Genomic DNA, 15,525 nt, shown 5'->3' with positions numbered 1-15,525 from the left:
TCAAAAATTCTTTCACCATTAGAAAGGTAGATTGCTATAGGCTTTATTTTATCTAAAAATTCTCACGGGAGCGAAACCCCGGGCAACATCTAGTAATAAAAATAATAAAATAGCATAAATCCTCAGTCATCATTACAGGTCTATCCATACGGATGACGTATGCCCCAGTAGCGGGGACGTTTAAATGGCTGTTGATAATGATGACCTCAGCCATAATTTCACAAGTATCGAAATTAAAAAAAAACAAAAACATTTTTTTCTTTTAAAAACATTTATTTCTAAACGAAACATCACTAAACCTCAAGATTGCTATGATGATAATCTCTAAAAGCTTTAACAGCATTTAGAACGTCATTTGCGAATACTTCAGGCATCTCCAAGGCCACAAAATGACCGCCGTCATCCAACATGGTGGCATTGAGTAGGTTAGGATACTTAAACCTTATCATCCAGGGTGGAAGGAAGGATAGCTCGTGTCTAGCTTGAAGAGCCCAGGTTGGTACTGGGGTTGGTATCCTGTGAAGATAAATTTATACATGTATAATTATCATCAGCCATTTTAACGTCCCCACTGCTGGCGCACTGGGCTTCCTCAAGGATGGATAAGTATGGGTATGACCCACTACGCGGGTCCATTGAAGATTGGCGGGTTTTAACGACTGCAAATACAATCCGAACCAAAGGCTTTAAGCGAAGTATGGAGGAGCTCAAGATAATACATTTTTAGGCATCCAACCAATGACCGACCATTGTGAGGGTAGCTTAATCGCCAATATCACTAAGGTAGTGTTGGATGAAAACTACTATACATGAGTCAGATTGGTATACAAACTCATGTGGCACGAGTAGGATTCGAACTTGGGACCTTTCGATCTTTACCATTATAACACCCCTCTTTTTGCGTCGGGGGTTAAAAACAAAGAAACACATCACAACATAGTATAAAATAAAGTCATTTCCCATTAATCTGTTCTTATGTATACTTAGATCTTTCAAACTACGCAACGGATTTTTATGCGGATTTTTGAGTGTGATTCCTGACGAAGCTCTAGGTGTGATACTATGATTCTACCCGAGCGAAATCTGGATGGGCTGCTAGTACATACTAATAAACAATAAATAAATAAATATATTAGGACAAATCACACAGATTGAACTAGCCCCAAAGTAAGTTCGAGACTTGTGTTATGGGATACTAACTCAACGATACTATATTTTATAACAAATACATATATAGATAAACATTCAAGACCCGGGCCAATCAGAAAAAGATAATTTTCCATCATGACCCAACCGGGAATCGAACCCGGGACCTCTCGGTTCAGAGGCAAGCACTTTACCACTGCGCCACTGAGGTCGTCACTAATTTCCACTTACTCATCAAGTCTCATATCCGCAACCCTTTTATTAAACGTCTCAGCGTACAATCTCATCGAAGTGGTGATGGTGTTAGTGGACCAGTACAGCATGAGGTTATCAATCAGCTGATCTTTAGTGTAGAATTTCTCTAAACCACCGTCTGCTAAATATCTGTTGTCCATGTTAGTGTACGTTGAGAATTTCTCTAGAATATATGCTAGGAGTGCCGCAGGGGAGTCACTTAGGGCCACACCTGAAATTGAAAGGTTTTGGATCATTATATTATGTTCTTTAGGCTGATTAATAATAATAATAATATCTTTATTAGACTCTTTTTTTACAATAGCTCATATATGACTGGGTCCTCCATTTAAGTATAAAATACTTGTGTTTGAAGAGCCCGCTCCTCCAAAGTAGTTGTTTACACTGGTTTGTAACAAATTCACTGATCATGTTTAACAATAACAACATTGTACAATATTATAACATACAGTTTACACAACAAATAACGATACAATAAAAATGAAAAACATAATTAAACTTGTCAACTAAGCTAGTATAGTTACCAAATCACCAATAAGAATTACAGTATTACACTTGAATAATTATCAAACCAATTACGAGTATAAATGCGAAAGTCCGACTGCCTGTTTGTCTGTTCACTCTTCACGGCTAATCAGCTGAACCGATTCTGATGAAATCCGGTACGGCTATAGTTAAGGGTTCAAACATAGGGTATCTTTTGAAAAATAAATCAATTCCTAAAGGCCAGCAACATCTAGTTAGTATAATTATATTGTGCTTGGGTGTTATATTAAGCATGCTATTGATGAATTGCCATAAAAGTATCAGATATGAGAGCCAGTAAAATATGACAATGTAAAATTGGGCTTGTATGACAATGTAAAAACCTAATCTTGCAATATTTTTGCCGTTATCACGAGCGATAGAATTATTAATAAAACATAATGATTTGGCGTATTTTCGCGTGGTCTGCAGCAAATTTACAGAAGTACCCTTTAGATGTATAGAAATTTATTGTAATTAGGAGTTGTTTGTTCGTTTAAGTGTATATAGATTACTAGTTGCCCGCAGTTTCGCTCGTGTTCATTTCCCACGGGGACAGGTATTTTACCGGGATGATAGGTATCCTATGTCCTTATCCGTACTTCGATCTACGTTTATTCAAAATTTCAAGAAAATTAGTTGAGCAGATAGCGTAACAAACAAACATACTTTCGCATTTATTATATTAGTTAGGGTTACGTTAGCGTCAATTTAGGATGCAAGGATGTTACCTTTTTTTTACAGACAATTATAATTATCTGTAAAAAAAGTTCTGGTTTTATTATTTTCATATCATCGCGGCGCAACTTCTCACCTACAGTATCAGGTTTCGTCGCTTGTAAATGCAGATATCCAGTCTCTTGAACTATATTTGGCAGGAATTTCATGAAGTATGGATACAAACGATCTGCGTATTTGTCTTCTACTATCAATGGGGTGTAGATAGACCCTATAGCCGTCAGTGCAGATACCGTAGGAGCTGTTGAGAAGACCATGTTTGTGTGGTATCCTAAAATATCCTAGAATAGCGAAAAGAGAACTTTATTTTAGCATTTCTTACTGTACACAAACAGAGAAAGGTTTTATAAGTAGGATATATTCGTACTCTCTTACTCATAACAAAAAGTCTAAAACATGGTTTTTCACAATCGCACAAAATATATTTTAGCCTGAAGTAATGGGCCATTGGCGGGTTTTAACGATAGCAAATACAACCGGGACCAATGACTAAATGAATCTTCTTACTCAAGATAATACATTTTTCATTACCCATCCAATTATCGACCCTTATGAGAGTGACTACCACTATCGCACATTTCAAATCATATTATTATCGAAAGACTAACCTCAGGGAACAAGGTGACCATGCTAGAACCAACAAAGGCACCCCAGTCGCCCCCCTGGAAATAGAACTTCTGGAAGCCCAGCCTCCTCATCAGATTTTTGAAGACGATTGCTATTTCCACGGCTCCGAGGCCAGGGCGAACTGCAGCCTGTGTAATAAGTCCATATTAATATCATAAAGAGAAAAGATTTGTTTTTTTGTTTGTAGTGAATAAACTCAAAACTACAGGGCCGATTTTGATGAAATTTGTCACAGAGATTCCTCTATAGGCTTTTTTATTCTGGTTTTACTCGAGCGAACGAAGCGAGCCGCTCGTAAAGTATATATACAATTCATACTACGATACCTACGACTAAAAATATTAATAATACGAGAAAAAATATTTATATTTTTTTAATATTATAAAGAAAAAATGTTTATATTTTTTCTTTATAATTTTATTTTCCAAACTCGTAGTTTTTTTGATAAAATTTGGAACAGGATAAACCTTGATCCATCTGTTTTTTGTTTGTGTTGGATTCCCAAAAATTGCGTTGACGCTGACTTTTTAGAAAGAAACTGGGAATAATCCTGAGCGTAAATCCATCTGTTTGTACAAACTGGAAAGTATGAATCTCATTTAAATGTGACGATATCAGAGATACTTACGTCAGAAAACCCATAACCAGGCATGCTGGGTATAATAAGATCTAGCGCGAAATTCCTGTCGTTACTGATGGCAGTCAGAAATGGGATCGCTTCGTAAAACTCTCTGACAGAACCAGGCCAGCCGTGGCATAGGAGCATTGGGACTAACTGGACTCCAAAAGATACCTGAAAACAATTAGATAGTTCGCCATACCTAATTCATCCCACATCAGAAAGACTTTGGTGAGAAACCAGGTTGATGGCCCGTAGTGCTATAATGTTGTGATATAGAACAATCTAATATGATAAACAATCTAATCATGCGATGGCCAAGTCGATCGATTTTTAATATTGATATGATAATAACTTACGTAATAACTTAAAAGGTCCCTTAAGTAGGGATAAAATAAATTAACCGATTTGGTATTACATGGATATACAACTTTTTACGGTAGAAAAACTGAGCTGCGAGACTTGGGTTTTTACAGCACAAATAACGCATCTTCTTCTTTGCTTGGGATATTGTGTTTTTCCATTTGACTCTTTGCCGATTGCATCCAAGTGTTTCCCATAATTTTAAAAGTATTCTCAATCAAGATTTTTAAAAACGAATGCTCATTATTCTTTGGTCTAGCTTATGTTGTAGCGAGGAATCATCTAAACTGTTATTATGTATGGCATAATACCAGTTTAGATGATTCCTCGCTATTTTCCTTTCTTTCTTTCATCGGCCCAGCGCATTATCGAGATTGAAACCGATATGTGAGATTCATGAATGAAAACTACATTCAAATAAAAGTCAGAGATACAATCTTCAGCTAAAATATGGAGATATTTACCACATTAGCCACATGCACAACGCCGCAGATGTAAAAAGCCGACCAAACGCAACGAATAACAAGCCACACAAGTGATCCACGACATCTACGGACAGATGGCAATACGGTCGACTCATTACCAGAAGCTAACAAGCCTAGATCGCGCAGACAGTGCGTTTTCTATTGGAAGCATATATACAACCTCCGACATGACACCGTCGGAGCCGTGCGGTTCCCCAGGCGCAACACCTAGCCTGGCGAGAAGATCTTCCCTTTGTGGCGGTCGAGCATAATTACCTGGCTCCCGTTACAAATGGATGATTTAAATAAAGAGACCTTCCTTCTTTACCTTCGGCTTGACTCTGATGAAATGTATATCCAACCCTTGTATATTAGTCTTGTAATGTGGGTATTTGTTCAAAAACTCCTGCCTCTCCTCAAATGGGTACCTATCAGCCCAGTAATCCAACCAGGGTTGTAGAGTGTCGGTATTAAAGCCGTATTCAAAAGCTACCCCTTCTAGAGGAGGAGTAAAGGGTTGGTGGTTTTGTAGACGCCATTTTAGGTCTTGTATCATCTGAAAATTAAGCGTAAATATAATGATTATCTCTTGTGATTACGCCTTAGAATGGGACCATTCAAAATCTCCTCGTAGATGCCATAATTTACGTTAGCTCAAACTCAATATAATTTACTATATTATTACTATAGCATTCACAATATTATGATCACGACCTTTGTGACAAGGTCCGAAACGTCTGGGAAATAAGCTATCTATTTATGCGTTTAATACCTGTTTTTTAATATATAACACTCAATATCATACATTGCATCAAGGGCTCCACACAACTATACTTAAACACAGGACCCAGATACATTTAAATGAGTTAGAATATTGTTATACTATGCATTCTGTATTTATGAGGGTGGTGGTGTAATGGTTAAGACGCCCGCCTGTATCGAAAGGTCCCAGGTTCGATGACTAGTTCTGCTATGTGGCAGCTAACGCTTAACGCTAAGCAACTCATGTGAGTTTGTATACCAATCTAACTCATGTAAAAAATGGCAATGGCAAACCACTTCATTAATAATGCCAAGAAAGTTGTTGTGTGTGTTTCATTGTGACCACGACCCTCAGCCATGAGGAATACGAGTATGAAGAGGGTAGGTATTTATTGTGGTGCGTAGAAAAAAAGCGCATTTTATTTATTCACTAGCGGCCCGTTCCGGCTTCGCTCAGGTATAAAACATAATAATTACACTTAGACCTTCCTCAGGAATCACACTATCTATCGGTGAAAACCGTACAAAAATCCGTCCGGTAGTTTTTGAGTTATACAGACAGAGAAGAAGTCACAAAAAGGACTTAATTTTGTAATATGTAAGAATTTACCTCTTTGCTAAAGCTAACGTTGAAAGGTCTTACGCTTCTATCCTGCCTCGCCTGCCTCTCAGTAGGTCCCCACCATTTACTATAGTCCAGTTCTGGAAGGGGAGGAGGGGGTCGGAAGTATATGTAGCACACCACAGCAGTTGATATAGCCAGAAGGGGAAATAGTAGCTTTACCATCTGAAATTGCACCAAATTGACGGTAAAAATAACGAAAATGAACAATTTATTTATTTTTGTTCGATATTTTTCGTTCATTGTTTCGAAATTTATATAATTTTATTTGAATTTCGATTTAATCTATAAAAATAAAACTAAATGAATAAAATTTAAACGAACTAAATTAAACTTATACTTATTAAAAATATAAATATATTAGGACGAATCACACATATTGAGTTAGCCCCAAAGTAAGTTGGAGAAACTCAACGATACTATATTTTATAACAAATACATATATAGATAAACATCCAAGACCCGGGCCAATCAGAAAAAGATCATTTTCCATTATGACCCCACCGGGGATCGAACCCGGGACCTCTCGGTTCAGTGGCAAGAACTTTGCCACTGCGCCACCGAGGTCGTCAAACTTACAAATTAAATATTTACAAAAATGCCAGTCCCGGCAATTCGTTGCCTTGAGGTAATGTGTCCTGAAGGCTGGTAGCATTGCCATGTTGTATGGCAATGCAATATTCTCTGGCCGAGTTATAATATACCAACCCTCTGGTCACCAGTTACCTCTACAATATTTTTCTACAAAATATATACAGGACCAGGATACAATATAGGACCACCAGGTAGTGGGCATTGCTCGACAATAAGCCACTTTTTGCTACAGTCAGTCATTAGCATCATACCACAAACCTATTCTCGCCTAACAGAAGATAATTTATGTAACATAATAAATACATTAACTTGTATGATTTATTCACATTTCTCGGTTGGAGGAGTTAAAAATAGAAATTTACATTGTTTTTGATAACGATCGACGAAAACTATAGACATTGTCATAATCTTCTATTTCACTCACACAAGAGTAAAGGGACAGAGCGCTATGGATCTGTTGTCACCCATCGTGCGGCCTTTACAAGATCATCAAAATCTACTGGACGGATTGTTATGAAATTTGGTACACGGATAGAATATAACCTGGAATAACACATAGGGTACTTTTCATTCCGAAATTCCCACGGAAGCGAAGCCCATAGGCGCAGCGAGTGCTATATAATTTAAAATTTGACGTAAAATGTGCCTGTGAAGGGTTAATTTCTGAATTAATATTTTGATTTTGAAATAGGTGTAGCCTACTTGTCTTAGGCTAGACCAGGTGCAGATTATCAGAGATGGTTAAATGTATGTGTAAGATTATATATAATTTACTTTTATTTTATCATATATCTATTATAACGGTGATTCGTCGCACTTTGCACTTCGGGTTTTAGCCTTAACTGGTGAATTTCACGAGCGTTGTGAACTCCGCCGCGGGCTGTCATTAGTGTTTATTAAATTGTACCATAGACTGTAATCAATTTAATTACCCTATTTTATAAATAAGTCAAGTAATAAAAAGTACTAATTTCATGGTACTGCTACAATATCAATTTTATAAATGTTTAATTTAACAAAAAAAGATTATTTATTCAAAAAAATTAGTGGACACTGCAGGTGGCTACATGAGTTCAAGCGCTCGTGAAATTCACCTCTCTCTCTCTCATCTACGCATTCCCGGTTGCATTCGGAGCTATGACGCCCAAAGCCCAGTGTTAGCGTAAAAAAAATTGCCATTAAATTTGGAAGATTCGGCTATGATTTTACAACCGGCCTTACGTTAACCCTCTTTGGGAATGCTATCGTTGCCTATTAGCTTTTAAAGTTTGTGTCTTGTATATGGAGTAGTCCTATTAGGGCGGAACCACACGCCCATTTATGCCTTTAAGCGACTATACTCTATTCACCTGGGACTGAGACAAAACGTAAACAAACCTTGAACAAAAAAATCATTATTTCTTATTATTCCTTTGTTAATTTTGTTCTCATTTTCTTTTGGTGTTAAATTTTTAGTTGTTGTTCATTTATGGAGTCATGTCGCTAATTTAAATTTCTTGGCTTGTTTATTTCCCGTATCAGTGAATGTTGAATACAGTATAGAGTTAAATCTGACAAAATTCAAATTCAAATTCAAATCATTTATTCAGAAATTAGACCTTCACAGGCACTTTTTCTCGTCAATCTTTAAATTTATAGTTATTTCTCACAAGCTAGAAACTACTGGCATTTCGGAACGACCACTGCTGAGAAGAAATGCCGAAAGAAACTCATTTGAACAGTGTTGGTCCCTATCATGCCAGATCGGCTTACCATTATTGTTTCTTACAATGTTTTTTTTTTTTCTTTCTAATAATATATAAAAGTACATAATGTACATAGTCAAAAGGTATGTCAAAACAGGTTATGATTGTGATCCGAGTGCTGATTACAATATATATATATATATATATATATATATATATATATATATATATATATATATATATATATATATATATATATATATATATATATATATATATATATTAACACTGGCGACCACAGATAAAAGAAATATCTCGCTGCGCTAAAATGAAACGCGTGCAAGAGTTTACACGATAGGAACTTGTAATTGTGGAATAATTATTTTTAAACAGAAAATCTTGATTACAGACAGACAACGGAATCGATAGACATTTATAAAGTGGAATTATCATAACGTACATATACATACCTATTCGCTAACTTTAAAATCACAATATTTGATTCAGAGTTGTGTAAAAGTAACAATGTATTTCCTCCATACAATCTCACAGATGTTATTTATTGTGTAACACAAATAGCCATGTCCCTATTGCTCAGTCGTGCTCCGTTACGACTACGCAGCACGGTTGTTGTGCTCCGTTTTTTTGTATAGGTTTTGACACATATGTGTTGGCGTACGTCGAAACTTAAATGACGTTAAGAGAGACGTAGAAATATAAACACGGAGCATGTTACTAACGTTCACATTCTGTCTCTTTTTCACATATCGCGTATGTACGCATCGTGTAAAAAAAGAGACAACGTGTAGACGCAATGACGTGCGACGTGTTTAATACATGGTAGCCCCCCGAGACACAAATCAATCGACCAATCAATCACTCATTTGTTTATTTGAATAAAATAAGTAATCTACAAAAGTTGTTAGGTTATAATTCACTTTGTGTTGTCTCCATTTCGGCGTGCGAATTAGTAAAAAAAAATAATATTTACAAAATGAAATATCTCACCTTGACTGCGATATACTTTGACCCTCTCACGAACACAGAGTATCGTTAACTGAACTGACAATTTACTGCGAAGTAATATAATAATTTGAAAGATCGTGTCTTAACTCGTTCTTCTAATTTTTCTTATTATTTTTTTTAAATAATTCCACGACCCTTGTGGACGTATAAGGATATAGAAATTATAATTTATTGTATCAATATTATTTCGTCTACTCAGCGCAATCACGTTCGTGATCTTCCAAGGCAAAGCTACTAATTATTTCACTATATGAGATGCCACTCCAGAATTATTCTATAGGGACACTCTGACATCACTTTTACCCTTAATATTGAGTATTTTATCTAGATTTAACAGCAGAATGGATGACATATTGAAATCGACTTATACTACACAGTGCCTGGACCAATGAGTGTTTCTCAGAGCGTTCGGTTTCTTAGATCCTATGGTGCCGAGACATGGACGCTCACCAAGGAAACTGTATACAAACTGAGAGTCGCCATGAAGCGCAATGTTCGGCATAGCCCGCTCGTACAGGATCAAGTTTCAAACACTGTTATTCGACAGCGTACTAAAGTTTGGAAAGTTGGAGACACGGTCACGAATCTGGTGGAACGCGGTGCGTTTCGACCGCTGCTGCCGCGCTGTCATTTCGATCCCTCAATTTTCTTGAAGAAGGAATCATTTCCAAAACAATCATTACCACAGTACAGAGTAATTATTAGTAAAACTAATTGTTGTCTTTGTTAAAATTTGAAAAATCGTAATGGTGCATGGGATAACCATATTATCCTAAGCATTTTGTTCTGAAATCTTTGAATAATAGCAAAATTACATAAAAACAAATCCTTAATTAATATTTGTGAATCTTCCTAAACGCAGTTAAAGCAGTAAGAATTTCATTGGCGTAAAATTCGGGAAACTCGTACGGAAAGAAATGACCGCCGAACTCCAATATCTTGTAGCTGATCAGATTTGGATATTTCTTCTTCAGAAGGTAATAAGGGTGTGAAATGATCTCAAATCGTGGTTCTGTTATCCAAGCGGGAACGGGAGAAGGAGTCCTGAAAAAGAGTGACTTTTTATAACGTCATTTTTGATACAAGCTTTTATATTGTTGTCAGAGAAATAATAAAAATCTTGCCTGTGCAGTATTTATTTCCTTTCGTTTCGAGTGTGTTGCTAACAAAGATGTAAAATTTTCTTCAAGTCTCATAATGGCATCTGTCATGACTTATACGACCTGTCCAGTAAACCGTTGAGGAGTTCCCTCGTCGGGATCATAGGTGCACCATCAGGTCACGGATATAATATTTGTATTATTTGCCGGATTACATGGGGTACACGTTACATTATCCGACTAACCCTACTAATATCATAGCGAAGGTTTGTGAGGATCTATGTATGTTTGTTACTCTTTCACGCAAAATCTAGTGGACAGATTGTTATGAAGTTTAACGTACAGTTGGAATATTATACAGGGTACTTCTATCCCGAAATTACCACGGGAGCGAATCCCCGGGTCTCAGCTAATATTAATATACACTTAAATAAAAGCTTGTAATAGTAACTAACCCGTCAATGTTCATATACCACACTCTTCTATTAATGGTCTCGGCATACATCCTCATACTTGTGCCTATACTGCCAGTCATCCAAAACAACATGACGTTGTCCAGGATAACGTCCCTTGGGATATGATTCTCGATCCTGGCACCGGCATTTTCCTTTCTGTCCAGCACACGGCCGAAATGGAAAAACTGTAGTATGTAGCCTAGGAGACCAGTTGGTGAATCTTTCATGCTATTACCTTAAATCAAATAACATGTCTAATTATACTTGTCATCATAGCGTAGACGACCTTTGTGTGACAAAGACAAAGATTATTTCTTTGCAATACATGAGTTTAGATTACACAATGTGGTGTTAAAAATTAATCCTTCATGTTTCACCGGCTAATTTAAACGGAGAGCATGCTATCATCCCACAAAATAAAAAACTAATATATAAAAATAATAATTGTCCATTTATCTGAGTTTGTCGTTGAAATAATCGTTTAAATTATAATAACTAGACTAAATGCCAGTGAATGAGCACCCTAATGTTGTCTTGAGTCTTTTGTTAATACGTAAGAAGCGAATCGCTATTCCTACCGATACGCAACTACCGACTTAAATTTTTATCAAATATTTGTATTTGAATGCTCACACCAACAAATGTACATAGTAATCTTAAGTTTTTTTTCTCTGTATGTGAAATGTAAATTTCTTTGAGAAAATAAAGTTCTTTAACCATAACATTTATCAATCACTAATCTGAGGTGCTTTTTAAATAAATTTAAATTCAAATCTTTATATTGTTGGGGAATTTTGTTAAAAATTTCAGTTGTCACACTATACATGGTCCATGGTCACAAAAATTATAACAGTAAAAGATGCTAACGACTTACGAAAGCCATCTCATACGTTTTCGAACGCACTGAATATAGAGAAGAGCTCAAATTTCGTAGCCTGGTAAATTTCATGTGTTCGATATTGGACGGGAAGTCCCGAGACTCTCTCTGTCATCGGGTTGTGGTTAAGATCTTACCCAGAGTGTCAGGTGTAGTCGATTGGTGATATAAATATGCAGCATGTTGTACATCGTCCTTCCTCGTCCTTCCTATCGAGAAGTTTCCAGCGAATAATTCAGAATAAGAGAAGGGAGGAGTTGCGGACAGAAGCTGTGGTATTTTGGAACTAAAATTGTGCATCCACACGAATTGCATAAAGAAACCCAGCACATCCTGAAACATGTAAACATAATTATATAATTGGTTTATTTTCTTAAATCCTACTTCCTACTAATAATATAAATGCGCAAAATTGTGAGGATGTATGTGTGTATATTTGTTACTCATTCACGCAAAATCTACTGGACCAATTGTTATGAAATTTGGCACACGGGTAGAATATAAGCTGGGATAACACATAGAGTATTTTTTATCCTGAAATTCCCAAGGGAGCGAAGCCTTGGGGCGCAATCAGTTTCATATAATAAACAACATTGAAAATAGAAGAGGGAAAATGTTAGGACACGTGATACGACACGATGCCTTCTTCAGATATATTATAGAAGGAAAGGTGGAAGGAAGAAGGGGCTCAGGAAGACCTAGAGATAATTACAGCAGGTGAATATAAGAAAAAGTGGGCGTCGTGTCGTATAAAGAAGTTGAAGGCCTTGAAGACTTTGGAGAGAGAACAATAGAAGGAACTTGTACATGACGATGATTTTAATCTATCGTTTACCCGTGAATTAAACGTCTTTCGTTTCACTTTATTTTTGAGTTTTTTTCACCGTGAACTTGTTTGAAAGTATATTTTTGAGTAATATTAAATGTGATTAAAATAAATACACAAAAAACGTTCAAATTCGAAATTGACTGTTTTTCACACTTACCATTGCGCAAGCAAAGAGGCATGCGCTTCACCTGACGGTATGTGGTCACCGCGACCTATACACGCTGACCCGGATGATATATTTTCATGCCCTTTTTTAAGAACTCCATTTAGTAGTCTCTATGACAAATAATACTTGCCTGTGGGAATGCAGTCGCTATGAAATTGCAAATAAGCTGTCCAAAGTCCCCACTAGCCATGTAATACTTCTTGTGTCCAAGCCTGTGCATCAGTTTCCTGAAGATAACCGCAGCTTCTGGAGCACCTAGGTGTGGACGCACCGCAGCCTAAAATCGTGTCATCAAGCTCTTTATCCTAAGTTTGTTTGTTTGTTACCTCTTCAAGCTCTATCTACTCAACTAATCTTCTTGAAATTTGTTTGTTACCTATTCACGCTCTATCTACTAAATCGTTTTTCTTGAAATTTTGCATACTTATAGTATGAAGAATGAAAAAGGACATAAGGTACCTTTCATCGCGGGAAATAACTGCGGGCGAAGACGCGTGCAAAAGCTAGTTTGCACTTAAAATAAACCCTTTTCGCATATTATGAAACTCTGAGAGTATCAGATTCTTATAAAAGCAGATAATCTCTTCCCTTCATAGTCGTATTCCTCATGTCTGAGCGTCGAGGTCATTTCATGGAATGAAACACACACAACTACTTTCTTTCTTGGCACTATTAATGGAGTGGTTTGCCGTTGCCTTCTCCGTTTCACATACAAGTTGATCAACCAGAGTGCAGGTTTTCTCAGAATGTTTTCCTTAGCTGATAATCAATATAGCCCAAAAGTTACTCTTTCATTTTCTTAACACAGCTTACCTATTAAGATTTTTCCTAAATATTATATTAGGACATATCACACAGATTGAGCTAGCCCCAAAATAAGTTCGAGACTTGTGTTATGGGATACTAACTCAACGAAACTATATTTTATAACAAATAGGTACATATATACCTAGATAAACATCCAAGACCCGGGCCAATCAGAAAAAGATCATTTTACCATCGTGACCCGACCGAAGATCGAACCCGGAACCTCTCGGTCCAGTGGCAAATGCTGCCACCATTCTGAGCACATTGCCTCGATGCGACGCGTACGAGGAGTATTTCCTTTATATCTACCATGTAACTATTATTATCTGTGTTCATATAAGTATTAAAACAAATCATATGTATTTCATATATTAATTGATTACAAATCCAGAGTATTCCGACTGAATACGCGGCTTTGATACTGCACAGCCCGCGGCCTCAGCCATGAGCGAGGTTATTCACTTCAAACACCAGCTGTCTTACTCCCGAAACCCAAGAACAATCGAAATCCAATGTAATCAGATCACAATACTCAATAGTAATTGGTATTCTTGACACAAAACACAATAACGACGTCATTATGCGTGAAATCAAAAAGCAAAAGAAGGTTGTCGGTCGGTACCGTGGATATCTTATAATAGGACAGCGCCTATGATATATCCATTAAAATTGTGTTTCAAGAGTATGAAACCGGGTTCGCAGCGCCGTGTTAACTAACAGAAAAACAAGTTATGTTAGAAAAATAACAAAAACATGTTTTCCAAATCGAATGGAACATCCTAACGTTCGCCTGCGGGGAGGGGAAGTGACGCATTTTGTATTAGCGTTCACTAAAGAAAGACGTCTGCCCTACGTCTTTCTTTAGTGAGCGCACAGCGGAATATGGAATACACAAACATAACAACAGTAGGCGCAGCGGACGGGCTGTTTTCTAACTTGTTTTTATAACATGTTTTGTTAGAAAATTAGCCCGGCTTAAACCAGCAGGTATTTAACAGAGCCGTTACCTCAGAAAGTGTAAACCCAGGTATAGTAGGGGCAATGACTTCAACAGCGAAGTTTCTGTGTTTATCCCATACAGCTAGACGGGGTATAACTCCGTAAAATTCCGCGAAGGAACTTGGCCACCCATTGGTGAGTAATAGAGGGACAACGTCCACGTGATTTGGAACCTGAAAATGTAACCGAATTAGTGAAATACATAAACGTATACAAAAGTTCTTCTTCTTCTCCTAACATCTGATTGTTATAAAGAGTTAAGCATTTGTGAGTTTGTATGTTTGAGGCGGGTAATCTCCGAAACTACCGAAACAATTTCAAAAATTATTTCACCATTACAAAGGTACATTGTCCAAGATTGTTATAGGCTATATTTTATCTCAAAATTCCCACGGGAGCGAAGCCCGGCTTAAATCTAGTTATAATATATAGATACTATATACGTGTAATAAAACTGTAAGTGGGCTGTCTGTACGGTCTGTAGATATGAGATATTAAAGAAAAATAATTATGGATGGTCTTTATAGGACTAATAAAAGCCAATGCAGTTTTTTTAGAACGTTCGTCTGCCTGTCTGTTATAGCGCATCAAGCAAAAACTACTGGATGGAATTTGAAACGGTTTTCACAGTTCTATAGCGGATGGTCTAACTTACAATCTGGTATAGGTTACATCGCGATACGTTGCTTAGAACCCGAGATATTGACAATAATAAGATATGAGCGGACGTACGAAAAAAAAAAAACGCGGCCGAAGCCGCGGGCAAAAACTAGTTAACAATAACACGGACATAATATATTCCTATTCCCTGATAACAGCATAAAATACCTATTGTAATAATGAAATTAAAAGATGTGTAGATATTT

General features: G+C 36.8%; 1 protein-coding gene across 1 annotated transcript; it reads right to left on the bottom strand.

Moving 5' to 3' along the window:
• Positions 1-258: 258 nt before the first annotated feature.
• On the bottom strand, positions 259-9,994 carry LOC128680872 (juvenile hormone epoxide hydrolase-like). Its single transcript, XM_053764339.2, has 8 exons — positions 9,409-9,994; positions 6,110-6,286; positions 5,066-5,293; positions 3,920-4,084; positions 3,273-3,419; positions 2,741-2,945; positions 1,378-1,612; positions 259-516 (listed from the first exon to the last, which is right to left on the bottom strand). The coding sequence occupies exons 2-8, from the start codon at positions 6,284-6,286 to the stop codon at positions 294-296; spliced, it is 1,380 nt and encodes a 459-aa protein (XP_053620314.1). The 5' UTR covers positions 9,409-9,994; the 3' UTR covers positions 259-293.
• Positions 9,995-15,525: the final 5,531 nt, after the last annotated feature.

This window comes from Plodia interpunctella, chromosome 25 (assembly GCF_027563975.2).
Source record: "Plodia interpunctella isolate USDA-ARS_2022_Savannah chromosome 25, ilPloInte3.2, whole genome shotgun sequence".
NCBI lineage: Eukaryota > Metazoa > Arthropoda > Insecta > Lepidoptera > Pyralidae > Plodia > Plodia interpunctella.
Note: the sequence above shows the minus strand (reverse complement) of the source record. Positions and strands in the feature narration are given on the sequence as shown.